At 43.5% G+C, this 26,742-nt stretch overlaps 1 protein-coding gene across 2 annotated transcripts; it reads left to right on the forward strand.

Annotated features, from left to right (window-relative positions):
- Nucleotides 1–4,075: 4,075 nt before the first annotated feature.
- LOC129841502 (myozenin-2-like) lies at nucleotides 4,076–24,396 on the forward strand. 2 transcript variants are annotated; one of them, XM_055909792.1, is made up of 5 exons: nucleotides 4,076–4,184; nucleotides 6,644–6,810; nucleotides 16,721–16,832; nucleotides 23,017–23,200; nucleotides 23,572–24,396. In XM_055909792.1, the coding sequence occupies exons 2-5, from the start codon at nucleotides 6,652–6,654 to the stop codon at nucleotides 23,801–23,803; spliced, it is 687 nt and encodes a 228-aa protein (XP_055765767.1). In that variant the 5' UTR covers nucleotides 4,076–4,184; nucleotides 6,644–6,651; the 3' UTR covers nucleotides 23,804–24,396. The 2 variants fall into 2 exon arrangements, with proteins under 2 accessions (XP_055765767.1, XP_055765766.1); XM_055909791.1 differs by lacking the exon at nucleotides 4,076–4,184 and adding an exon at nucleotides 5,129–5,323.
- The last annotated feature ends 2,346 nt before the right edge of the window (nucleotides 24,397–26,742 follow it).

Here is a 26,742-nt window from a genome sequence, read left to right on the forward strand (position 1 = left end):
AGGCTACATGTGCACCATCAAGTCAGAACAGTAGGCTAAGTTATGAGGGGAAAGGGACTAAATTATTAGGGTGAGGCACATGGGATACTAACAACATACACTTAGTATTACTTTCTTAGCTACAGTATACATAGTATCTCCCTGGCATATTACATAATTTGTGCAGCAGCATACAAGTCATTTTTGGGGTGCTCTCTTGAACAGGGATGTGGCGCAGCGGTTCATGTGGGCAAATTTTGGCATTCTCTGGATTTATGTTGCTTTCAAGACAACTGGAAACTCGGGAAAAAAAACAGGTTGAATAGTGATCTTCAGGTCGGAGCTCTAGAAAGAGGCCCGAATTCCCAACTTGGAATTCCAAATTGGATGACCGTTCAAAACGTATTTTCCAAGTCTGAGTTTCCAATTGTCTTGAATGCGGCAGAAGTCATGCTGGATTGACAGCATGGTCAATGTATTCAGCCTTTTCTGGCACATGGTGTTGAATGTTTATCCTTGTAAGATTGGAAAAGATACCCTTAAACCCAGACTTGGACCTCACACCCATTTCACTGAATAGCAGGCTAATGATTGCTTTGTAACATTCGCAGTTATATTTACAGAAACACCTGTATTTTGGAGCTGCCTTACTTAAGAAAGCAAAAAAGAGACCATGTTTGTATACGGCTTTATTAACTTTTTTAATTGTTTTGCAAACTCATATGTGACACTTATTAATGCCAAAATAGCATGCAACAAAGGTTAAAAAAACATAATAATATATAGTACCAGTCAAAAGTTTGGACTCACCTATTCATTGAAGACATAAGCACCATTAAAAAACACATATGGAATCATGTAGTAACCAAAAAAGTGTTAAACAAATCAAAATTATATTTATATTTGAGATTCTTCAAAGTAGCCACTCTTTGCCATTCATTCAAAATTAAGCGATTGCATTTTTGTCCATTCTAGTGTTTAAAAAAATATCTTATGTTACTTATTGAAGATGTAAGGAATGAATCCTTACAGCTTCAATAAGTAACATAAGATATTTTTTTAAACACTAGAATGGACAAAAATGCAATCGCTTAATTTTTGTTGATTAAAAATATGTACGTCACTATAACTACAGTTGGCAAGATTATCTTGCTCAGTGGTAACGATTATTATACTGATCATAAAGAGAGCTTTGCACTCTCTTAGCATTCTCTCAATTAACAGGTGTGCCTCGTTAACAGTTAATCTGTTGAATTTCTTTCCTTCTTAATGTGTTTGAGCCAATCAGTTGTGTTGTGACAAGGTAGGGGTGGTATACAGAAGATAGCCCTATTTGTTAAAAGACTAAGTCCATATTATGGCAAGGACAGCAAATAAGCAAAGACAAAAGACAGTCCATCATTACTTTAAAACATGAAAGTCAGTGTCGTGGCTGAATCAGATTTAGCTAGGCAACTTAGATAAGATGTTATTTTCATCATATGCTTGTGAGACACTTGTCATTAGAATGGGGCCAGAGAGGGGAGAGGTCAGGCTTGTCTTCATAAGTCAATGTATCTGTTAAACCATGTGGTGCTAGGTAGAATATCAGAAGGGGAGGAGGACAGAGTGGAACATTGTGTTCTTATGAGAGTGTGTCTGTAACTATTCCTAAACCATGTGACGGGATGGAGTAATTAATTGGGGAACCAGTTAGTTATCTCATACAATGTCTGTACGCCAGTCACTCCCTACTTTTCTCATAGGGGGAAGGAGTTTGGCCGTGTTTGGAACCATTGTATTTCCCCTCTGAGGTTGCCCTTATATTGACCTGGTATTTGACCTAAGAGGCTCACTGTCTGATTTTGAGTTTGTCCAGGTTTGGGAGTATCTAGAAATGACAATTGATATATGCCATTGGATGAGGTAATGGTTGGTAGATAGTGAAGTACCAAGCATGAGATTGAAACCTTGTCTTGGGAGATCAAACTGAACAATGATTTATAGCTGATGCTGTCTAGCGATAGGATACTCCTCTTTCGGGTAAAGGATTCTTTGTAAGTTGAGAGGGGTGTATCTTGGCTATAAATGAAACTAAGAATTGTTTTGTAAGCACTCTCAAAGAATTCATTTATAGACACTGAATTGATCTGAGAGTCAAAAAAAGGCTTTGGTGAAGCTTGTATATATATTAAAAATGTACTTTATAATATAACTCTGACTTGTGTGTGGTTGGCGCTCTCTCTCTCTCTTTATTGAGTAATACAGGAAATTACCACGACTTCAGTCAATCCGGAAAATTTCAGTCGCGAAAACCATCAAGCGCTATAATGAAACTGGCTCTCAAGAGGACTGCCACAGGAAGGGAAGACCTCTGCTGCAGAGGATACGTTCATTAGAGTTACCAGCCTCAGATTGCAACCCAAATAAATGCTTCACGGTGTTCAGGTAACAGACACATCTCAACATCAACTGTTCAGAGAAAACTGCGTGAATCAGGCCTTCATAGTCAAATTTCTGAAAAGAAACACTACTAATTTTGTTTTATTTATTTTACCGTTATTTTACCAGGTAAGTTGACTGAGAACACGCTCTCATTTGCAGCAACGACCTGGGGAATATTTACAGGGGAGAGGAGGGGGATGAATGAGCCAATTGTAAACTGGGGATTATTAGGTGACCATGATGGTTTGAAGGCCAGATTGGGAATTTAGCCAGGACACCGGGGTTAACACCCCTACTCTTACGATAAGTGCCATGGGATCTTTAATGACCTCAGAGAGTCAGGACACCCGTTTAACGTCCCATCCGAAAGATGGCACCCTATACAGGACAGTGTCCCCAATCACTGCCCTGGGGCATTGGGATATTTTTTAGACCAGAGGAAAGAGTGCCTCCTACTGGCCCTCCAACACCACTTCCAGCAGCATCTGGTCTCCCATCCAGGGACTGACCAGGACCAACCCTGCTTAGCTTCAGAAGCAAACCAGCAGTGGTATGCAGGGTGGTATGCTACTAAAAGACACCAATAAGAAGAAGAGACTTGCTTGGGCCAAGAAACACAAGCAGTGGACATTAGACCGGTGGAAATCTGTCCTTTGCTCTGATGAGTCCAAATTTGAGATTTTTGGTTCCAACCGCGTGTCTTTGTGAGACGCAGAGTCGGTGAACAGATGATCTCTGCATGTATGGTTCCCACTGTAAAGCATGGTGTGGGGGTGCTTGGTGTGGGGGTGTTTTGCTGGTGACACTGTCAGTGATTTATTTAGAATAAACTTAACCAGCATGGCTACCACAGCATTCCGCGGAGATACACTATCCCATCTGGTTGTGACAATAATTTGTTTTTCAAGAGGACAATGACCAAACACACCTCCAGGCTGTGTAAGGGCTATTTGACCAAGAAGAAGAGTGATGGAGTGCTGCATCAGATGACCTGGCCTCCACAATCACCCGACCTCAACCTAATTGAGATGGTTTGGGATGTGTTGGACCGCAGAGTGAAGGAAAAGCAGCCAACAAGTGCTCAGCATATGTGGGAACTCCTTCAAGACTGTTTGAAAAGCATTCCTCATGAAGCTGGTTGAGAGAATGCCAAGAGTGTGCAAAGCTATCATCAAGGCAAAGGATGGCTACTTCAAAAAATCTAATATATATAATATATTTTGATTTGTTTAACACTTTTATGGTTACTACATGATTTCACATGTGTTATTTTATAGTTTTGATATCTTCACTATTATTCTACACTGTATAAAATAGAAAAAATATAGAAAACCCCTTTTGCCTGGTACTGTATATATTTGTTTTACACCAGAGGAAAGAGGGCCTTCAACCGGCCCTCCAACACCACTTTCAGAGTCATGTCTTCCCTAGACATTCCTAGGCTTCAGGAAACACAACTGCTCATGAGCGGAGAGCCCTCCCTCGGTGGGCCCGGTGGCACAGGTCGGGTGCACCAATCTCTCTCTCATAGCCTCCCCGTCCCCATTGCTTTGTGAGTGGTTTTGAGTGTTTGGCCTGCTAAATTTAGCCTATTGATGTAAGCTACATTCCATTGACAACAGACACAGAGACACCCCCCCAACAGATTGGCTTCAGTGGCTGGGAGTGTGAAGTTCAGGTTGGATCGAAACTACCTAGGTCGATCCCTGAGCCTCCTTGCCTTCCAGTCAAGGATCCAGTTTGTTTGAAAGACAAGACAGACAGGACACACACACACACAGGTATGGACTAGTCCCATCAAGGTGTGCAGTTGTGATTCCGAGGTATGGCGAAATACTAGTGTCAATGTCTTGTGCTTTGACCATTCACAACGAGTAACTCTGATTGTGCTATTGTCTGACGCATTCAGTCATATTAACTTTGCATAGGAGAGGATATGAACATGTTGGGGTAACGTCGAGAGCTGTAGTGAAAGTTGTGATGTGAATGCAGAGGGCATTGTTGTTTCGTTTCATTTGTTTGCCAGAGAAAAAAATGTGCACAGTATTTTCAAATTCAATACAATTTTTTATTTTTTTTTACAGTTAAGTTGTGATTTTTTAGGACTGCTGGAATTAGACTTAGGGTAACTAGGCTGTTATATATGTCACGGAAATAGTTTATTTTTGCTCCATATGCCATCGTGCCGAATGAAAAATATTTATTTTGTCAAGATCACATTAAGGGTTTTCAGTGTCACATACTACCCTGGGACGCAATGTTCACCCCTTACCCAACACTGATGATTCACAACACTGAATGCCATGTGACACCTTAATGCGCATCATCTAGCATTCGTTACAAGGTTATTTTAAAGTAAGTGTTGACTTTGCTCTTCAAGCGCAAACAATGAATTACACCTGCCAATCTGAGTTATATGAGTTAGATGTAATGTCTTGGTTTGGGGTTGACAGAAACCCTGTCCTTGAATTAAATGCCATAATGCCTAGCTAATGCTATCATAAACGCGACATAAAGGCCATCATAATATTTGATAACTGTTTTCTTACAGGACATTAACAGCATATCATAATGCGGTCTTATTAGCATGCAGTAGTAATCCGATAGGTCAACTAGTATTGCATGTACCATGTGAGCATTACCACTTTACTTCAAACCCTCACTAACAGTCATCTTATTTATAGCAGTGCAGTATGTTGGCTCTCTAATATTCAGTTCATATCAACACCACAATTTGAAAAACAATTCCGCTGGGGTAGAACAGAGAGTACATCCTGTGTCCTCTATGTGTTTCCAGTGCCCAGGGGCAAATCGTGTGCCGCCTTTCCCAAAGCCACAATGTCGCAATTCTGTACAATGCCAGCTGGAGAGAGGAAGATGCATGCAGCGGCTATTTATCGAGACGTCCACTGTGCCAATGGTATGATCTGGGCCAGGGCTCAACGACAGCCTCAACAGCAAAGAGAATCAAACTTCTTCTGGTGGAGGGCAGTCGTTCATATCCGGGTTGAACATGTCAGGGCCGTTTCTCTAGCGGTTGCCGTAAAACGCTAACGGGGATGTTTTACTACCTACGGCAACAAATCCTTCTGTCGTTCTCCTTTTGAAACTGTTATTGTGGGGCGGGTGAGGTGGGGAGTTGCGGAGGGCAGAGTTGGACAACTGCGCGTAGCGATTTAGGGGACTGTGAGGGTTTGCGACAGCTGAAGTACATTCTGTCTGGGTATAGCTCATTGAAGCAGCATCATGTTCAGCCTTCAATAAGTAATAGGAACAATGACATCATACAAATTGAATTCAATAAGAAATGATGCATACAAAATTGTAAGACTGCGCTTGTCTCAATCGGAGTTGAAAATTCCCAAAATTCACCTAGACTTTCTAGAACTCGCAAATAGCAAGTAGCGTTAGCACTGTTGAGTGCCAATTAATGGAAATTCACAAGGCTGTGGTTGCATTGACCAAAGAGCATGCCTAAATCAACTCAACGCACAATTTTGTTTAATAACCATACAATGCAGAATGAACTATTGCAGTATACTGTATATTGAGGCAACCAATTATTATTATACACGTGCAACCTTTTATCATATTGTGATGCTGACTATACAGCTTGGTATGACGCTACGTTCATTTGATTTAGGCATGCTAACTGCTCAGCAGAAAGCATTTTGAAGTAACGACATGTCATTGATAATCAGATAATATCAGAATAATAATGCTAATGAACTTTTCCTCTGATAAAGGTCTCGCTGTAATCATAAATGATAAAAAATGCTTGCTATGTACATTATGTCTTAGGGAGAGTGTCAGAAAAAAGATATATACTGTATATATTTAGGGAGACGATATATTTTGTGCAACTAAGACATAATAATACACTCTTGGGGGAATCTTGAAGGTCACAGTTGCTTTACTTTTAGAGCAGTAGACTCATGAGATCACCATATATGACATCATTATACAGCTGGAAGACATCCGGTTTACAATGCCCAATAACAAAATCTGACTGCCAAAACTGCACTATTAGCTCATCCTAATATGGGCATATCTCAAAGAATGGCACAAATTGCAAAGAACCAATAGTGGCGGTTTTGGACAGATTTAAATTCTGTTGTTATTTATGTCTGTAAACAGGAAGTTGCCCTACTGTGTTAGATGATGTCACATTGCTGAGTCTACCTTTAATGGAAAGTTAGTCATGGGCATCTACTGGAACTTGTTTTAATTCTTTTTCTAGGGGACACCATGGACCTGGGGATAAAGGTTAGCACTCCCAAAGACATCATGCTGGAGGAGCTGTCACTGCAATCCAACAGAGGCTCTCGTCTTTTCAAAATGCGCCAGCGAAGATCAGAGAAATACACGTTTGAAAGTATCCAAAATGAGGCAAACGTGCAGCTGAGTGTAAGGACTTTTACATGTACATTTGTGGAATTTAGTAATCTAAACGCTCTTATCCCAAAGACCAACAATAAGTGGATGCAAATACGGAGACTTATTCAACCACAAAATACAACACAACTCACAACTCACATTCACTACCAATATCATACATCTGGGTTATGCCACATCTTTGATAGACGGGTCAGATGGATAGTGTTGCAGGACGCTTGTTCCGCCGCTCTGAGGCTGGAGCAGAAAAATCTCTGACAGGCAGGGTCTTGTTTGTAGAGTTTTAGACTAGAGTTTTACACTCAACTTCAGGACCGGCACTAGGACGAAATCCATGGAGGGCACCTGAAATTAAAGATGTTCACAACTCATATTACTTTATAGCCCTTATAACACAAGGTAGATATTGGTCCCACTACGACATACAAGTGTATTCGAAATGCAGGCGTAGGTTACACCTAAACCGTAGCCTATCAAAAATAATGTCACATATATAATTGTAGATGTAAACACAAGATGAAATTGAAAATAGTTTGATGGGTGAGAATATTAACATTTGTGAAATAGTGAATGAAGACCAAGAAACAGAGTACAGGCTATTTACCATGAGGCAGGGAAATGGAACGCAATGGCGCATATATATCTTTTATAACAAAAAGGCAACTTCAGAACCTCATCATACAGTTACACGCAGCCCAGTATTTTTTTTAATGTCTATATAGAGTCGAAAAGACGACATCTTATTAAAGGGTGACGGCACTTCCTGATTTTGCCTCGTTTTAGATTTGGTTCATTAAGAAATGTTAATGACCATGAGAGAATTAAAACTTGAGTTGGTTTCGGGGTGTGGTTTGATATCAGTGTCTCGTGTGTGTTCGCAGGTGGGAAAAGTAAGTCAAATTATTTAGCCAATTATCTACAGCCGACTGGCGTGCAACCGTGGCAAAATTAGTTTGACTTTGGATAGCCTATCTGGAGTGATAGTTAGAGACCGGCAATAAATGTAAATGAGAAAATATGTTCATGTTTCACACCTTTCATTTTTCTCATTAAATGCTTTCAATATTTGTATATTAATTTATACAATTTATTATTGGTCTGAGGTTTTTAAGTCATTTAAATTTGGAGCTATTAGAATTGTAATATATATATATTGTCCCATGCTGTAACGGTTCTCGTCCTCTTCGTCTGAGGAGTAGCAAGGATCTGTCACGCCCTGACCATAGTTTGCTTTGTATGTTTCTATGTTTTGTTTGGTCAGGGTGTGATATGAGTGGGCATTCAATGTTGTATGTGTAGTTTGTCTGTTTCAATGTGTTTGGCCTGATATGGTTCTCAATCAGAGGCAGGTGTTAGTCGTTGTCACTGATTGGGTGCCATATTTAGGTAGCCTGTTTGGTATTGTGGGTTGTGGGTGATTGTTCCTGTTCCTGTGTTTGTGTTCACGTTACGGGACTGTTTCGTCTTCGTTCATTTTGTCGGTTTATTGTTTTTGTACGTTGTTAAAGTATTCTATTAAAATGGATAATCATCACGCTGTATTTTGGTCCTCCTCGCTTTCGCCCGACGAAGAACGTTACAGAATCACCCACCACAACCGGACCAAGCAGCGTGGTACCCAGGAGCAGCGGGTTCAGGACTTTTGGACTTGGGAGGAGATCTTGGATGGCAAGGGACCCTGGGTACAGCCGGGAGAATATCGCCGCCCCAAGGCAGAGCTGGAGGCAGCGAAAGCCGAGAGGGGATGGTATGAGAAGGCAGCACGAAAGCGCGGCTGGAAGCCCGAGAGGCAGCCCCAAAAATTTCTTGGGGTAGACACACGGGGAGTGTGGCTAAGTCAGGTAGGAGACCTGAGCCAACTTCCCGTGCTTACCGTGGAGAGAGAGGGTCCAGGCAGGCACCGTTTTATGAGGAGATGCGCATGGTGTCTCCAGTACGTATGCATAGCTCCGTGCGGTACATAGCAGCGCCTCGTATCGGCCGGGCTAGAGTGGGCATCGAGCCAGGTGCCATGAAGCCGGCTCTACGCATCTGGTCTCCAGTGCGTCTCCTCGGGCCGGGGTACATGGCACCAGCCCTACGCATGGTGTCCCCGGTTCGCCAGCACATCCAGTGCGGCCTATTCCACCTCGCCGCACTGGCATGGCTACGGGGAGCATTCAGCCTGATAGGGTTGGGCAGGCTCGGTGCTCGAGACCTGCAGTGCGCCTCCACGGTCCGGTCTATCCGGTGCCTCCTCCACGTACCAGGCCTCCAGTTCTGGCACCACGCACCTGGCCTACAGTGCGCCTCCAGGGTCCAGTATGCCCTGTTCCTCCTCCCCGCACTCGCCCTGAGGTGCGTGTTCCCAGCCCGGTACCACCAGTTCCGGCACCACGCACCAGGTCTACAGTGCGCCTCCAGGGTCCAGTATGCCCTGTTCCTCCTCCCCGCACTCGCCCTGAGGTGCGTGTTCCCAGCCCGGTACCACCAGTTCCGGCACCACGCACCAGGTCTACAGTGCGCCTCCAGGGTCCAGTATGCCCTGTTCCTCCTCCTCGCACTCGCCCTGAGGTGCGTGTTCCCAGCCCGGTACCACCAGTTCCGGCACCATGCACCAGGTCTACAGTGCGCCTCCAGGGTCCAGTATGCCCTGTTCCTCCTCCTCGCACTCGCCCTGAGGTGCGTGTTCCCAGCCCGGTACCACCAGTTCCGACACCACGCACCAGGCCTACAGTGCGCCTCGGCAGGCTTGAGCCGCCCTCCTGTCTAGCGCCACCTGAGCCGCCCTCCTGTCCAGCGCCGCCTGAGCCGTCCATCTGTCCTGAGCCGCCTGAGCCGCCCGTTTGTCCTGAGCCGCCCATCTGTCCTGAGCCGCCTGAGCCGCCTGTCTGTCCTGAGCCGCCTGAGCCGCCCGTCTGTCCTGAGCCGCCTGAGTCGCCCGTCTGTCCTGAGCCGCCTGAGCCGCCCGTCTGTCCTGAGCCTCCTGAGCCGCCCGTCTGTCCTGAGCCGCCTGAGTCGCCCGTCTGTCCTGAGCCGCCTGAGCCCCCCCGTCTGTCCTGAGCCGCCTGAGCCGCCCTTCAGTCAAGAGCCGCCTGAGCCGCAATTCAGTCCAGAGGCGCCTGAGCCGCCCTTCAGTCCGGAGCTGCCCTTCAGTCCGGAGCTGCCCTTCAGTACGGAGCTGCCCTTCAGTACGGCGCTGCCCTTCAGTACGGAGCTGCCCCTCAGTCCGGAGCTGCCCCTCAGTCCGGCGCTGCCCTTCAGTCCAGAGCTGCCCTTCAGTCCAGAGCTGCCCTTCAGTCCGGAGCTGCCCCTCAGTCCAGAGGCGCTCCTCAGTCCAGTGGGGCCCTTTATTAGGGTTCCCAGTCCAAGGTAGGCGGCGAGGGTTGCCGCTCTAAAGAGGCCACTGAAGCAGGCAATGACTATGGTGGAGTGGGATCCACGTCCCGCGCCAGAGCCACCACCACGGACAGGTCCCCACCCAGACCCTCCCCTATAGGTTTAGGTTTTGCGGCCGGAGTCCGCACCTTGGGCGGGGGGGTACTATCACGCCCTGACCATAGTTTGCGTTGTATGTTTCTATGTTTTGTTTGGTCAAACTAACAATGTCTTACTGTATTTAAATTATTTTATTTGATTTCAACTAACTTAGGTTTTAATTCTGAAGCAGGCAATGACTATGGTGGAGTGGGATTGAGTGGGCATTCTATGTTGTATGTCTAGGTTGTCTGTTTCTATGTGTTTGGCCTGATATGGTTCTCAATCAGAGGCAGGTGTTAGTCGTTGTCTCTGATTGGGAGCCATATTTAGGTAGCCTGTTTGTTATTGTGGGTTGTGGGTGATTGTTCCTGTTCCTGGTCCTGTGTTTGTGTTCACGTTACGGGACTTTTTCGTCTTCGTTCATTTTGCTGGTTTATTGTTTTTGTTCGTTATTAAAGTATTCTATTAAAATGGATAATCATCACGCTGCATTTTGGTCCTCCTCTCTTTCGCCCGACGAAGAACGTTACAGGATCGGACCAATACGCAGCGTGGTAAGTGTCCATTTTAATTTATTAAAACTGAACACTGAAAAATACAAAATAACAAAGTTGTAACGGTTGTCTTCCTCCTCTTCGGAAGAAGAGGAGGAGTAGGGATTGGACCAAAGCGCAGCGTGATAGTTTGACATAATGAAGTTTATTAAAGTAAAGACGAAAACCGAAAACACTTCAACAAACTACAAAAATAACAAACGAACGTAGACAGACCTGAACTATGAGAACTTACATATAACACTAAGAACGCACAAACAGGTACAGACTACAACAAACGAACGAACAAACCGAAACAGTCCCGTGTGGTGCAACATACACAGACACGGAAGACAATCACCCACAAACAAACAGTGTGAACAGCCTACCTTTATATGGTTCTCAATCAGAGGAAACGTCAAACACCTGTCCCTGATTGAGAACCATATAAGGCTAATTACCACTAACCTAAACATAGAAACACAAAACATAGAATGCCCACCCAAACTCACGCCCTGACCAACTAAACACATACAAAAATAACAGAAAACAGGTCAGGAACGTGACAAAAGTTAACAATACCGAAAACCGAAACAGTCCTGAAATGTGAAACAAACACTACAACAGGAAACAATCACCCACAACACACAATGAAAAACAGGCTACCTAAATGCGGCTCCCAATCAAAGACAACGACTGACACCTGCCTATGATTGAGAACCATACTAGGCCCAACACATAGAAATCTAACAACAGAACAAAACATAGAAAAACAACATAGAATGCCCACCCCAACTCATGCCCTGACCAAACTAAAATAAATACATAAAAAAAGAACTAAGGTCAGAACGTGACACATGCTTCTACACCTACATTTCTTGCTGATTGTGGTTTTAGGCTGGGTTTCTGTACAGCACTTTGAGATATCAGCTGATGTAAGAAGGGCTATATAAATACATTTGATTTGATTTGATTTAAATTGTGTAATTTACCGATAGTCCCTAATATCCATAGGGATGTCCAAAGTCAACCCACATTTACCACAGGCATTACAATCAGATTGCCTTCCGAATCGATTTTTAATTGTGCTGCCAGCTGTGGGCATGTGCACAGGATTGACCCAAACTTAATTTACATTGTAAAGCAGTCCTGACCAGTCTCACAAAACTCCGTTTTGGACGAGACTGACGTTATGAGATTGACTTTATGATCTTAATCCTATTTACACATGCCCGGTTTTGCCAGCCCGTAATGCCGAGTCTGATTATATCAGACACACAGTTATTATTGTATCTAGGATATTATGGGTTGAGGGTCCAAGGGTTGAATCGTGGGATCACATTATTGGATCTCTGGACTTTGGGATTTCAAAAGTATTTGTGATTATTTTCAATTACAGTACAGTAACTATGTTTCATTGTTTACTTCGATCCAAAAGTGCAACATCCATATTACCGGATTTTAAATATGTTTCTGAGTGACTCATGGTTGCAATAATGATGTGTGCACCCAGACAAAAGTGTTAGAACACATGGGAGATATGGAGAAACATTTCTCTGCACCTACTCTGGCCAAACGCTCCTGGAGCACTTTGCTCAATAAATTGTATGTCGCTTGTCAGTGCTTGCAGATAGTGTGTGTGTGTGTGTGTGTGTGTGTGTGTGTGTGTGTGTGTGTGTGTGTGTGTGTGTGTGTGTGTGTGTGTGTGTGTGTGTGTGTGTGTGTGTGTGTGTGTGTGTGTGTGTGTGTGTGTGTGTGTGTGTGTGTGTGTGTGTGTGTGTTACTTCAGAAAGTATTCACACTCATTGACTTTTTCCAAATGTTGTTGTGTTATAGCCTGAATTTGAAATTGATTAAATGTGGATGTTTTTGTCACTGGCCTACTGTCATAACTTGCCCTCCTGGATGGAGATCAAAGGTGGCGGCTAATCAAAGGTTTCAAGACCCCCCTCTCCTGGGGGAGTTGGCCAGTTATTTGACGGTCGTAAATGCCTTGCAGGAACTTTCTCTCCCTTGCCATGCAGTATTGAGGGGACAGAACCCTTTTGTTACAAAGAGATTCCTGCCAAAACTCCAACATCCAAAAGTGGATAATGAAACAATATTTCTAACACAAAGAATGTGGGAAATGGTCGGGAGGGACATGAAGAACAATCATGTCATCACTTATCATTTTGTGATGTCATTAAACATGTCATAATGGAATCATTGTAACTCTAAGAGTTTTCACAATGTAAATGTCAGAGTTAAATCTAAATGTTGTAAAATGTATATGATTAAATATGAAACTATTTGTGAGAAGATGAAATGTGATTTTAGTCTTCTAAATGAGATAATTGTTTTTCCCAGTCGGTAACCACGCCCACGTGAGCACAGACATTATGCTAAAAGGATGGAACGCCCCTTTTGCCAGAGTGCTTATAAAGGACTCCTAAAGAATTAACATATTAGACCAGTACATTGCCGGGTTGCTACTGTCGTGTAAAATTATTTAAAACTACAAGACCAAAACATGCCGGGTTGCATGTCGGTGTATGAAGTGGTTCTAGCTGTACCCTGAATAATCAACCATTGACACCAGACAGCATGGAGGGGTGGCTACACGTTGAAATGGTTGCAGTTTAAATATAGTCCAACGTGACCACAGCGTGAGCGGAATGATACGAAATGGTAAGACCCTCTGAAACTCAACAGGGAAGAAGAAGACTAAGACATGCACCGCCTGCAGCTCTGCATGTAATGCAGTCTAGGAAACTTGACCGAAGACGAGAAAAGAAGAACATTTCCCTCTCAACACCGTGCGGTACGTCTGATGTACCCATTCTAAAGATCAAAGAATGCCTACTACTACTACAACTGAGGACATTGTGACCTCTGATGGACAACCAGAGACTTACACAACCAGAGACTTCTGTCGAACTGGCTCCCCATAGATGGACCGGGCGATTTAAACAGAGAGAGATGACAAAGAAATACAAGCGTAAATATATATACATTGCAATTATTTTTGAATGAGCAATCGTTCATGTGCAAAGAATTCACATTCCCATGAGCATAGTTATCCAACTGTATGTACAATGCCTTTCCCGCTCTATATCTGTCCCCACCCCCTCGCCATTGTGTAACAAGCCGTCATATCAGGTTAGTCCACTAGGGACTTTTCATTGCATTATGTTAGTAATCAACGTATACTCTATCCTGGGTTTGTGTTTATGTAATGCTGTGTGATTATTTAGTTAGTTAGTAAATATTAGTAAAAATGCGTGTATTGCTGAATCATCATTTTAGACTAGGGTTCGTGCAGATTTGAAGTCAACGTTGTTCAGAACGAGACTGATATGGGGTAATAATAATAACTAATGGATGACTGGTAGGATAACGATATATTCTGATATATTCTTGAGTTAATTCGGGAAACTGTAACTCATTAAACAAACTTTTTCCGTGGTGCCCCAAGATTGCTAATGAGTTAATTATTACATGATACATTTAATCACGTAATAATTAAACATAGTTAATTGATTTGCTAAAATAGCCATCATCACACTAATGATAGTCACGTCACGACACTACACACAATATCCCATAATGTCAGAAATTTTTACAAATTAATAAAAAATGAAAAGGTGAAATGTCTTGAGTCAATAATTATTCATTCCCTTCATTATGGCATCACGTTTTGCTTAACAAGTCACATAAGTTGCCTGGACTCACTCTCTGTGTAATAATAGTGTTTAACATGACTTTTGAAGGACTACCTCATCTCTCTACCCTACACATACAATTATCTGTAAGGTCTCTCAGTGGAGCAGTGAATTTCAAACACAGATTCAACCACAAAGACCAGGGAAGTTTTCCAATGCTTCGCACCATTAGCAGATGGGTAAAAAAATCTAAAAAGCAGAAAATGACTATCCTTTGAGAATGGTAGTTTCCTTCCTCTCCGCGACTATTAATTACACTTTGGATGGTGTATCAATACACCCAGTCACTACAAAGATACAGGTGTCCTTCCTACCTCAGTCGCGGAGAGGAAGGAAACTTCTCAGGGATTTCACCATGAGCCAATGGTGACTTTAAAACAATTACAGAGTTGAATGGCTGTGATAGGAGAATGGATGGATAAACAACATTGTATTTACTCCACAATGCTAACCTAAATGACAGAATGAAAAGAAGAAAGCCTACACAGAATAAAAATATTCCAAAACATGCATTCTGCTTGCAATTGTCACGCCCTGGCCGTAGTTATCTTTGTTTTCTGTATTATTTTAGTTAGGTCAGGGTGTGACATGGGGGATGTTTGTGTGTATTTGTCTCGTCTTGGGTGGTTGTATTGTATAGGGGGTTTTGTAGAGTGTATGGGGTTGTGTTCAGTATAGATGTTTAGGAAAGTCTATGGTTGCCTGGTTTGGTTCTCAATCAGAGACAACTGTTTATTGTTGTCTCTGATTGGGAGCCATATTTAAGGCAGCCGTAGGCATTAGGCTATTGTGGGTAATTGTCTATGTGATGTTGCATGTTTGCACTCAGTATTATAGCGGTCACGTTCATTTTGTATTGTTTGTTAAGTGTTCGTCGTTATTAAAAAGAAGAATGTATTTCTCTCACGCTGCGCCTTGGTCTCCTCACTACGACGATCGTGACAGCAATAAGGCACTTAAAGTTCATTTCTTAGCCAATTTTTGTTGCAGTTTAACTTATGTCCTGAATACAAAGTATTATGTTTTGGGGAAAATCTTACACAAAACCTCACTGAGTACCACTCTTCATTTTTTCAAGCCTGGTGGTATCTGCATCATGTTATGTGCAGGCTTGTCATCGACATGGACTAGGGAGTTTTTTAAGATAAAAAGAAACGGAATAGGGCTAAGCACAGGAAAAATCCAAGAGGAAAACCTGGTTCAGTCTGCTTTCCAGCAGACAAAGGGAGACAAATTCACCTTTCAGCAGGACAATAACCTAAAACACAAGGCCAAATATACACTGGAGTTGCTTACCAAGACGACATTCAATATTCCTGATTGGCCTAGTTACAGTTTTGACTTTAATTAGCTTGAAGATCTATGGCAAGACTTAAAAATGGCTGTCTAGCAATGATCAACAACTATATTGTACAATCCAGGTGTGCAAAGCTCTTAGAGATTTACCCAGAAAGACTCACAGCTGTAATCGCTGCCAAAGGTATATGTATTGACAGAAGTATGAATACTTATGTAAGTGAGATATTTCTGAATTTCATTTACAATAAATGTGCCAAAAACTTCTCCAACCATATTTTAACTTTGTCATTATAGGATAGTGTGTGTAGTAGATGTGTGAGGAAAAAAATCGATTTAATCAACTTTGAATTCAGGCTGTAACACAACAAAATGTGGAATAAGTCAAGGGTAGGAATACTTTCTGAATTATATGCATTATATGTTCATGTGTACATTGGTTAGATGCCACTCTACTGTAGCACTGCTAAATGACAAAAATGATTTGTTACATGTAAATATTTAGTAACTTCTATTGTGATTGTGTATCAACTATGGGGGGGGGGGATCTGGTTGCAAATGACTGTTTTTACTTTTGGCAACTGTTCAAATTTAGCAACATTGCACATAAAGTGCCATGTTCTCAACATTGCACATCAATTCTCAACATTGCAAACAAACATGAATTAGTTGCTATTTCAAGTCTTTTGATGGGCATTTTGGTGGTAGCTGATCCTGCTTTGATGTTATGCCCAAGCTTTAGCTCGGTGTACTAAGTTAACATGGTCGTAAAACCGCTGATCGATCTACCCATTTACCTAGTGAGTCTCATTTACTCAAAGTGAACAATTCGTTGCAGCTAATCCCCAAATAAAGAAATGAGATAGGTTCAGAACTGAGCAAAAGGGTAAAGCTTTAGCTAATAACAAAATGCTTTCCATTTTCTTCCAGAGGGATCTTCTAGCTGAGAATGTAGACAGTGCCGAAAACAAAGAGGGATCAAAAACACTTCCTTGCACACCCGCCCCAGGAAACCCTTCAAATCCAGAATGCATTGCACCAGGTATGTAGCTACCACATCAATATTCAACATCTATGAATGCTTATAAGGCGGAATAATATAGTTTAAGGGAATAATAAGGGCTTATTAAAATATCTTTATTTCATTATTACGTAGTGTTCAGCATGGGTAACGCTTCACTTGAAGGGATCCTACATAAGGACTTCATAACACAGTCATAACTCCATACATACCGCATTCATAAGTAAATGTCGTTTTTCAACAACTAGAAATGGATATGTATGCTATGTCTTGCAATTGTTGACATGAACATTTATGAACTGCTTATGTACTGCTTATGAATGGGTTGTGAATGCATTTTTAAGGCCCTATTTAGATGTTCATGTTACCTCCAAGGACCAGTCTAGTTCCCCATAGTGACTCAGCAGACCTCTGGCCTTTAAGCAGGATGTCACGTTCTGACCTTAGTTCCTTTGTTATGTCTTTATTTTAGTTTGGTCAGGGCGTGAGTTGGGGTGGGCATTCTATGTTGTTTTTTCTATGTTTTGTTCTATTGTCCTTTTCTATGTGTTTGGCCTAGTATGGTTCTCAATCAGAGGCAGGTGTCAGTCGTTGTCTCTGATTGGGAGCCATATTTAGGTAGCCTGTTTGTCATTCTGTGTGGTGGGTGATTATATTATTTTCTGTTCTGTGTTTATGTCACCTGACAGAACTGTTGCGTTTCGTTCTCCTTTGTTATTTTGTTTAGTGTTCTCTGTTTAATAAATATAATGATGAACACTTACCACGCTGCGCTTTGGTCCTCACCTCATTCCAACGACGAGTTTACACAGGATACATGAGAAGCATTTCCTTTAACTGCATTAAATTGTCAGCAGGAGATACAAACAGAACACTCTTATAGAATCTGATATGACCAAGCATGGTGTCAACCCATGTCAACTGGACCAACCCGCTTTTCACACAAAGGATGAACGCACACTTACGGTGTGCACTATTTTAAGACATGAGCTAATGATGGACAAAATTGTCTCAATCTGCCAGTGTTGCGTCTACATCACTTTTTTTCACTGCTCTAGTTTATACTGTTATTAAATTATAGTGGCTATTGATAAAACAGCACCGCCACAGTCATTTTGACACCTATTTTGTTTTCCAAGCAATAAAAACAGGTAATTCTAAACAAAAATGTAAAAAAATTTTTTTGTTATGTCTTGATGAAATTAGCATGGAGGAACAGGTGGTAACAACGGAGTGACTAAAGTGTTGTGTTTGTTACTGTAACGGTGTTCCTCCTCCTCTTCATCCGAAGAGGAGGAGCATGGATTGAACCAAGGCGCAGCGTTGTGAAATGACATGATTTATTAAACAAGACAAAAAAAACGAACTACACTTGAATAATTAACAAAACAAATAAACGATGTAGACAGACCTGGACGACGAACTTACATGAAACACGAAGAACGCAATAACAGGAAAACTGACTACACAAAAACCGAACGAACAAACATACCGAGAACAGTCCCGTGTGGCGCAACATACACAGACACGGAAGACAACCACCCACAACAAACAGTGTGAAAACACCTACCTTAATATGACTCTCAATCAGAGGAAACGACACACACCTGCCTCTAATTGAGAGCCATATTAGGTACCCATTAACCAACATAGAAACAGAAAACATAGACTGCCCACCCAAACTCACGTCCTGACCAACTAACACATACAAAAACTAACAGAAAACAGGTCAGGAACGTGACATAACCCCCCCCTTAAGGTGCGAACTCCGGGCGCACCAGCACAAAGTCTAGGGGAGGGTCTGGGTGGGCATCTGACCACGGTGGTGGCTCAGGCTCAGGGCGAGGTCCCCACCCCACCATAGTCAATCCCAGCTTACATCTCCCACCTTAGAATGACCACCCTCTCTCTCCACCCACCTAATATAAGGGGCAACACCAAGACAAGGTAGCTCAGGACAGCGAGGTAGGTCGAGATAGAGAGGTAGCTCAGGATAGAGAGGTAGCTCAGGATAGAGAGATAGCTCAGGATAGAGGGGCAACTCCGGACTGAAAGGCAGCTCCGGACAGAGAGACAGCTCTGGACTGTGGGGCAGTTCCGGATTACTGGCAGCTCCGGGCTGGCTGACGGCTCTGGACGCTCATGGCTGGCTGACGGCTCTGGACGCTCATGGCTGGCTGACGGCTCTGGACGCTCATGGCTGGCTGACGGCTCTGGACGCTCATGGCTCGCTGGCGGCTCTTGACGCTCATGGCTCACTGGCGGCTCTTGACGCTCATGGCTCACTGGCGGCTCCGGCAGATCCTGTCTGGTTGGCGGCTCTGGCAGATCCTGTCTGGTTGGCGGCTCTGGCAGATCCTGTCTGGTTGGCGGCTCTGGCAGATCCTGTCTGGTTGGCGGCTCTGGCAGATCCTGTCTGGTTGGCGGCTCTGGCAGATCCTGACTGACGAATGGCTCTAGCGGCTCCTGACTGACTAACGGCTCGGGACAGACGGGCGGCTCTAATGGCTCGGGACAGACGGATGGCTCAGACGGCGCTGGGGAGACGGATGGCTCAGACGGCGCTGGGGAGACGGATGGCTCAGATGGCGCTGAGGAGACGGATGGCTCAGATGGCGCTGCGGAGACGGATGGCTCAGATGGCGCTGCGGAGACGGATGGCTCAGATGGCGCTGCGGAGACGGATGGCTCAGACTGATCCTGTCTGGCGGAAGGCTTTGGCTGCTCCTGTCTGGCGGAAGGCTCTAGCAGCTCCTGTCTGGCGGAAGGCTCTAGCGGCTCCTGTCTGGCGGAAGGCTCTGTAGGCTCATGGCAGACGGGCGGCTTTGAAGGCTCAATACAGACGGGCAGTTCATGCGGCACTTGGCAGACGGACAGTTCAGGCGCCGTTGGGCAGACGGCAGACTCTGGCGGGCTGAGACGCACTGTAGGCCTGGTGCGTGGTGCCGGAACTGGAGGCACCGGACTGGAGACACGCACTTCAAGCCTAGTGCGGGGAGCAGGGACAGGGCACACTGGACTCTCAAAGCGTACTATTTGCCTGGTGCGTGGTACCGGCACTGGTGGCACCGGGCTGAAGGCACGCACATCAGGACGAGTACGGGGAGAAGGAACAGTGTGTACAGGGCTCTGGAGACGCACAGGCGGCTTAGTGCGTGGTGCCGGAACTGGAGGCACTGGGCTGGAGACACGCACCATAGGGAGAGTGCGTGGAGGAGGAACAGGGCTCTGGAGACGCACTGGAAGCCTGGTGCGTAGTGTAGGCACTGGTGGTACTGGGCTGGGGCGGGGAGGTAGCGCCGGAAATACCGGACCGTGCAAGCATACTGGCTCCCTTGAGCATTGAGCCTGCCCAACCTTACCTGGTTGAATGCTCCCCGTCGCCCGACCAGTGCTGGGAGGTGGAATAACCCGCACCGGGCTATGTAGGCGAACCGGGGACACCATGCGTAAGGCTGGTGCCATGTAAGCCAGCCCGAGGAGACGCACTGGAGACCAGACGCGTTGAGCCGGCATCATGGCACCTGGCTCAATGCCCAATCTAGCCCTACCAGTGCGGGGAGGTGGAATAACCCGCACCGGGCTATGCACACGTACAGGAGACACCGTGAGCTCTACTGCGTAACACGGCGTCTGCCCGTACTCCCGCTCTCCACGGTTAGCCTGGGAAGTGGGCGCAGGTCTCCTACCTGCCCTTGGCCCACTACCTCTTAGCCCCCCCCAAGAAATTTTTGGGGTTTCTTCACGGGCTTCCGTGCTAGCCGTGTACCTTCATAAATCCGGTTTTGAGCTTCATTCTCCGGTTTCCAGCCACGTCTCTTTGCTGCCTCCTCATACCACCGCTCCTGGGCTCGCGCTGCTTCCATCTCCTCACGAGCGCGGCGATATTCCCCAATGTGCGCCCAGTGTCCTTCTCCCTCTAATACTTCCTCCCAAGTCCATGAGTCCTGATCTCTTGGCCGTTGTACAACTGAATCCCTTCAACTGAAATGTGTCTTCCGCATTTAACCCAACCCCTCTGAAATAACATCTAATAACCATGTGTACGTGACTAATACAATTTTGATTTGACTCACAGATACAACCAGACCCACAGGAAATGGTGCGGATTTAACAGATATCTCATGCTTGTCTCTTTGCAACAGGCAGTTCAGGGGTTAAGAGGAAATATGTGTTATCTCATCCCCCCCAAAAAGTATGGTCTATGCTGCTGAAAGTATTTGCCCCGAGCCATGATTGTGCTGAACACAGAACATATAGTTATTTTCAGCAACAGAGAGCAAACTTCACAATGCAGCTCGGCTTAACATGAAATAAATCGAGAGATCTTTCCTCGTATCGACTTATAGTTAAAGCCAGGAAATATAGGCCTAATATGAGATACACAACGACATAATACATTTATAATTACATAATACAATGTTTGATGCAACTGTGCCAGTATACAAAAAATTAAGAACACCTGCTCTTTCCATGACATAGACTGAAAAGGTGAATCCAGGTGAAAGCTTTGATCCCTTATCGATGTCACTTATGTGAAGGAGAGGAGACAGGTTAAAGCCTTGAGACAACTGAGACATGGATTGTGTATTACATTTACATTTACATTTAAGTCATTTAGCAGACGCTCTTATCCAGAGCGACTTACAAGTACATACATTCATACTTTTTTGTACTGGCCCCCCGTGTATGTGTGCCATTCAGAGGGTGAATGGACATGACAACATTTTTTAGTGTCGAACGGGGCATGGTAGTAGGTGCCAGGCGCAAGAACTGCAACACTGCTGGGATTTTCATGCTCAACAGTTTCCTGTGTGTATGAAGAATCGCCCATCACCCAGAGGACATCCAGCCAACTTGACAAAACTGTGGGAAGCATTGGAGTCAGACACCTGTAGAGTTAATGCCCTGACGAATTGAGGCTGTTCTGAGGGAAAATGGGGCGAAGGGGTTGCAACTCAATATTAGGAAGGTGTTCCTAATGTTTGAGGTACTCAGTGTATGTTTGGAGAAGATCCCAGAGAATGATCCCATGAATGTTATGGCTGATAATTACATATATTTCAAGGATATGCAGCATGCTCATTTCCTTGTTATTTTTGGCCAAACAGTTCGATTAAATATCAAAAGTTTTAATGTATTGCTTGGTTCTGGATCGGTGGGTGGTTCTGTAACGGTGTTCCTCCTCCTCTTCATCCGAAGAGGAGGAGCATGGATTGAACCAAGGCGCAGCGTTGTGAAATGACATGATTTATTAAACAAGACGAAAAAACGAACTACACTTGAATAATTAACAAAACAAATAAACGATGTAGACAGACCTGGACGACGAACTTACATGAAACACGAAGAACGCAATAACAGGAAAACTGACTACACAAAAACCGAACGAACAAACATACCGAGAACAGTCCCGTGTGGCGCAACATACACAGACACGGAAGACAACCACCCACAACAAACAGTGTGAAAACACCTACCTTAATATGACTCTCAATCAGAGGAAACGACACACACCTGCCTCTAATTGAGAGCCATATTAGGTACCCATTAACCAACATAGAAACAGAAAACATAGACTGCCCACCCTAACTCACGTCCTGACCAACTAACACATACAAAAACTAACAGAAAACAGGTCAGGAACGTGACAGTTACCTTGCTCTGTCTACATCAGGGATCACCAACTAGATTCAGCCGTGAGCCGATTTTTTTCTGGAGCGGATGGTCGGGGGGCGGAACATAATTACAAATAATTTGTGGACTGCAAATTGACTGCACGAAGCCCAAACAGATATAATGTTTGACTAAAATAGAATCATTCAAACTTTGCTTACATTTGTAAATGATCCCGTGTCTCTCTGTAATGCTTGGGAATACTTGAGAACAGATTTCTTAAATTACAATCACTTGGAGCTGATTTCCTGGTGTTTGTACAGTCTTTTATGTCCAGCAATGAAAATTCAACACAAAAAAACTTGGCGAGCCGCCAGTTGGGGAACCCTGGTCTGGACAAAATACAGTCTCAATGCCCTAGTACTTTTTCACATTTCTTGTGCAAGGACTACAAGCAAGAAATTGCCAGTAATCATTTATCGCACTTAAGTCCAACCGCACAGATATACTAATGTGTTGATAGGATAAGTGAGTGTCTATACGCTGCACTGTTGGTCTTATGATCCTATCTTCTTGGCATGTGTCTCAGGATATGGAGGCCCCTTGAAGGATGTCCCTGCAGAGACATTCAACTCTACAGCTATACCCAAGTCCTACCACTCCCCTTGGGAGCAGGCTATCATTAACGACCCCAACCTGGCCGAGACCCTCAATATCAGGATGCCTGTCACTGAGCCGAGACCAGAGGCTCCTGACTACAAGAGCTTTAACAGGTGAGGTGTTCCGAGGAGAGTTTTCAGACAACTGCTATTCAACAACTCAAAGTTTAAGCCAAAGATTTCCGAGCTACTTGAACATAATGCATCAGCCGTGAACTTCTCTCAATGGCAGACTTTGAGTTAAGTATGCAAATTTCAAGGTTGGGATAGTACTCTCAGTAGATAGGATACTCAGTACTTATAATGACATTGATATTGCAAACATTTTCATTCTTATAACACAGTTCAGATTCACTGTTACATGGATGCACTACTGTAACGCTCCATAAAAAGCCAGCTTTCTATATTCTATGCAACCGTCACATTTTTAGAGATCTTCATTTTGATTTTGCATTCACACTTGTATCTCCACATCTGATTTCCAGGGTGGCCACACCGTTTGGTGGTTTCGACAAAGCCCCCCAGAGCAGTGGGATCACGTTCAAGCTCCCTGAGATCGACCTGAACCTCCCCAACTACTCTGAGCTCCAGGACCCAGGGGTGAAACGGCCCACCTTCAACAGGGTCGCCCAGGGATGGATAACCGACGGCATCCCACTGATCCTGCCCACCGTGCCTCTGGAACCTATGCCCATCCCTGAGTCCGATGATCTCTAGATGACCTATAGATGACCCATAAATACCTGGAAAGACAAGAGCGCACCGGTCCGACAAGATCCACTGCTGGCACCTCTAACCTTACTGCCTGATCTGCGATATAGGGGTCGGAGCTGAAGCCTAAATCATGATTATTGAATATGTGCGACCGACGCCGAACTGATGGTTTCAAATAGGGGTTCCCTGCTGTCCTGTTTCAATTCTGTGCCATTTGCCAGAGTAATGATACTGATGGTTCGTTTTGCATTGTGTATTCAGAGAATAACATGTAAATAAATAGCACACATGGCAGAAATGTTATTGAAATGTCTAAGAGAAAAAATATGAGTAATACATTGAAACTTCAATACATATTTTGGCTTATATTGGATATCAGATACAAAAGTATCTTTGTCTTTAATTATGTAGACATGTTGCCTATTAATCTTTTAGAATGGGCCTATCGATGTGCAAATAAAAATGTATATCTCTTTTCATGACATTGTATAATTAATTGGCTTATGTAAATCAATGTGTGGTTTGGATATGTGGAACAAATTAACTTGTTATGTACAGTACTTTGACTTGAAACACACAATTCTGCAAATTAAAAGAAAAGTAAGTGGGCTACAGTGTACATGCTATTTGTTAATGAGTAACAATACATCATTCATTATGAAAGTATTGCTTAAGTAACGTCATATGTACTGTACTTATCGGAAGAAAAAAACATTACTGAGTTACAGTATGCTAACATTAAAGAACCAACACATACCAAATTGAATCGGAAAATAGTTTCACTGACTTCGTACCAATTCCCTGAATTCAAATATTTTTTTAAAAGATGCAACAATGCTTAGTTCAGGGTACTACCCAGGAACTGTATGACCAACCTCAGACCAACAACCATACACCAACAACAGTTGATGATGTCTGATCCATTTATACACACATACACTATCAGGTATGAAGGTAAGACTTAGATGCAGACAATGTCGAATTAACAATGGTTTAATAACGGGGCAAAGGTACAGGTCGGCAGGCAGGCTCAGGCAGAGTGGTCAAGCAGGTGGGCTCAGAGTCAGGACAGGCAATGGTCAAAACCAGGAGGGCAAGAAAAAGAGAGACTGGGAAAAGCAGGAGCTGAGACATAAAAACGCTGGTTGACTAGACAAACAAGATGAACTGGCAACAGACAAACAGAGAACACAGGTATAAATACACAGGCGATAATGGGGAAGATGGGTGACACCTGGATGGGGGTGGAGCCAATCACAAAGACAGCTGAAACAGATCAGGGTGTGACACACACACATACACACACACTGTAAATGATACGCTAGGGTCCGTTGACAGACTACATTTCAAGAAGGTAAAAATAGCTTTGCAGCTACCACCTCAAAAGAATTTCCAGAAATCATTTCACTTTTTTTCAATGCTAAAATCACAATTTAAATGGAGAGGAAAATACCCAGAACCAATGTCATTATTTTAAGTCATTCTGCTAAATAATTGGGTGGAATTAGAAAATAGCTTTATCCATAGCAATGTTGTTAGCATTAACTGCAGAAGATCATTTTGTGACCTGCTCATTAGCCACAATGGCTGGCAAACTAATTATAGCAGAAAATATGGATTGAACCATTTGGCTGCTAAAGAACCAGCCCGGCAGACAGGAGTGTGAAACAATTCTCTGTAGTCGGAGCAGTCTGAATATAGCACTGGTCTACTGCAGGCCTATGTGTATAAAAATCACAAATTAACATTTAAACAAGTATGCTGTTTTAAAGGGGTAGTTTTATGACATTATAACAAGAATAGTTTCCTGACAGTAGCTAGATTTCATTCCAATTGGTGACAGATTTTCATGTGAATATTCTAAAATACACAGAAAATATGCTCATTTTCCCACCAGTGGTATGTTTCCATCAAACGGACTTGTTGCAGATAAAAATCAGTGTGTAGTGCACACAGAATGTACTTTTTCGCTAAAGTGTTCATGTACCAAATAAAAATCTAAAGTTCAATGTGTTTCCATTGCATTTTCAACTCCACCAATCGTTTTATCACAAACTGTTGCATTAAACAGCAAATGTGCCTCCTCTGGTCTTGGCACCTGTGCCCTAGCCAACAGCTCGCATATACGGTGTGGGTATGCTGTGCAGGTTGGCTAGTCTACATGATCAGATTATTATGGATAAGAGCGAGAATATTTTGATTTGTCAAATGGCAGTCAAGCATCGATCATCATGTCGCCGGAATAAGACCCTCAATATTTATTGGAAAGCAGCATCAAGCTCATCACTGTGCACTTTCACCACCCTATGAAGTTCATCATCATTTATTTAATCTGTAGCCTAATATACTGTGTAGCTTCCCAATTTGTTCTTATGCAATATGACTTTACTACCGTAAAAACGGTGGATGAAAACGGGGTTATTGTAGCAATTCCTTCATGTTTTTTTTTCTCAAAAGGAGTCCATGGAATCAGCTGTTTCAGTAGGTCATGTCAGCATATTGCTAATATTAGCATCCCATTGGTTTCCATTCATTTGTTTAGATATGCCCAGAAAAATATCGAACATCGATTGTATTTCATGATGGTATGATATCGCTACAGCTGTCGTAGATCTCATTTAATAAGAAATACTTTTGAACACAAATCATTACTTGAAACGATCAAAAGTTGGACAAGAGCTCCTCTCCCTTGCCTCCCAAGGCTGAACAAGAGGCTTAAAAGTGAGGGGAAAATGCACATAAAGAGAGTTACAAAATTTGGGATAGAAATCGTTTTAAACGTTTCAAACATTGATTTCAACTTGAGAGCCTGTCAAATATAATTGTGTCAGAGTCAGACAATGGTTCTGCCTTTACATCTGCCACGTTTCCCGATCTAATGGGAATGAAGACATGTTCCCGATCAGTGTTCCCCTGCCACCGTGCATGCATTTTTGTGGGAA

Source organism: Salvelinus fontinalis, chromosome 42, assembly GCF_029448725.1.
Source record: "Salvelinus fontinalis isolate EN_2023a chromosome 42, ASM2944872v1, whole genome shotgun sequence".
Lineage (NCBI taxonomy): Eukaryota > Metazoa > Chordata > Actinopteri > Salmoniformes > Salmonidae > Salvelinus > Salvelinus fontinalis.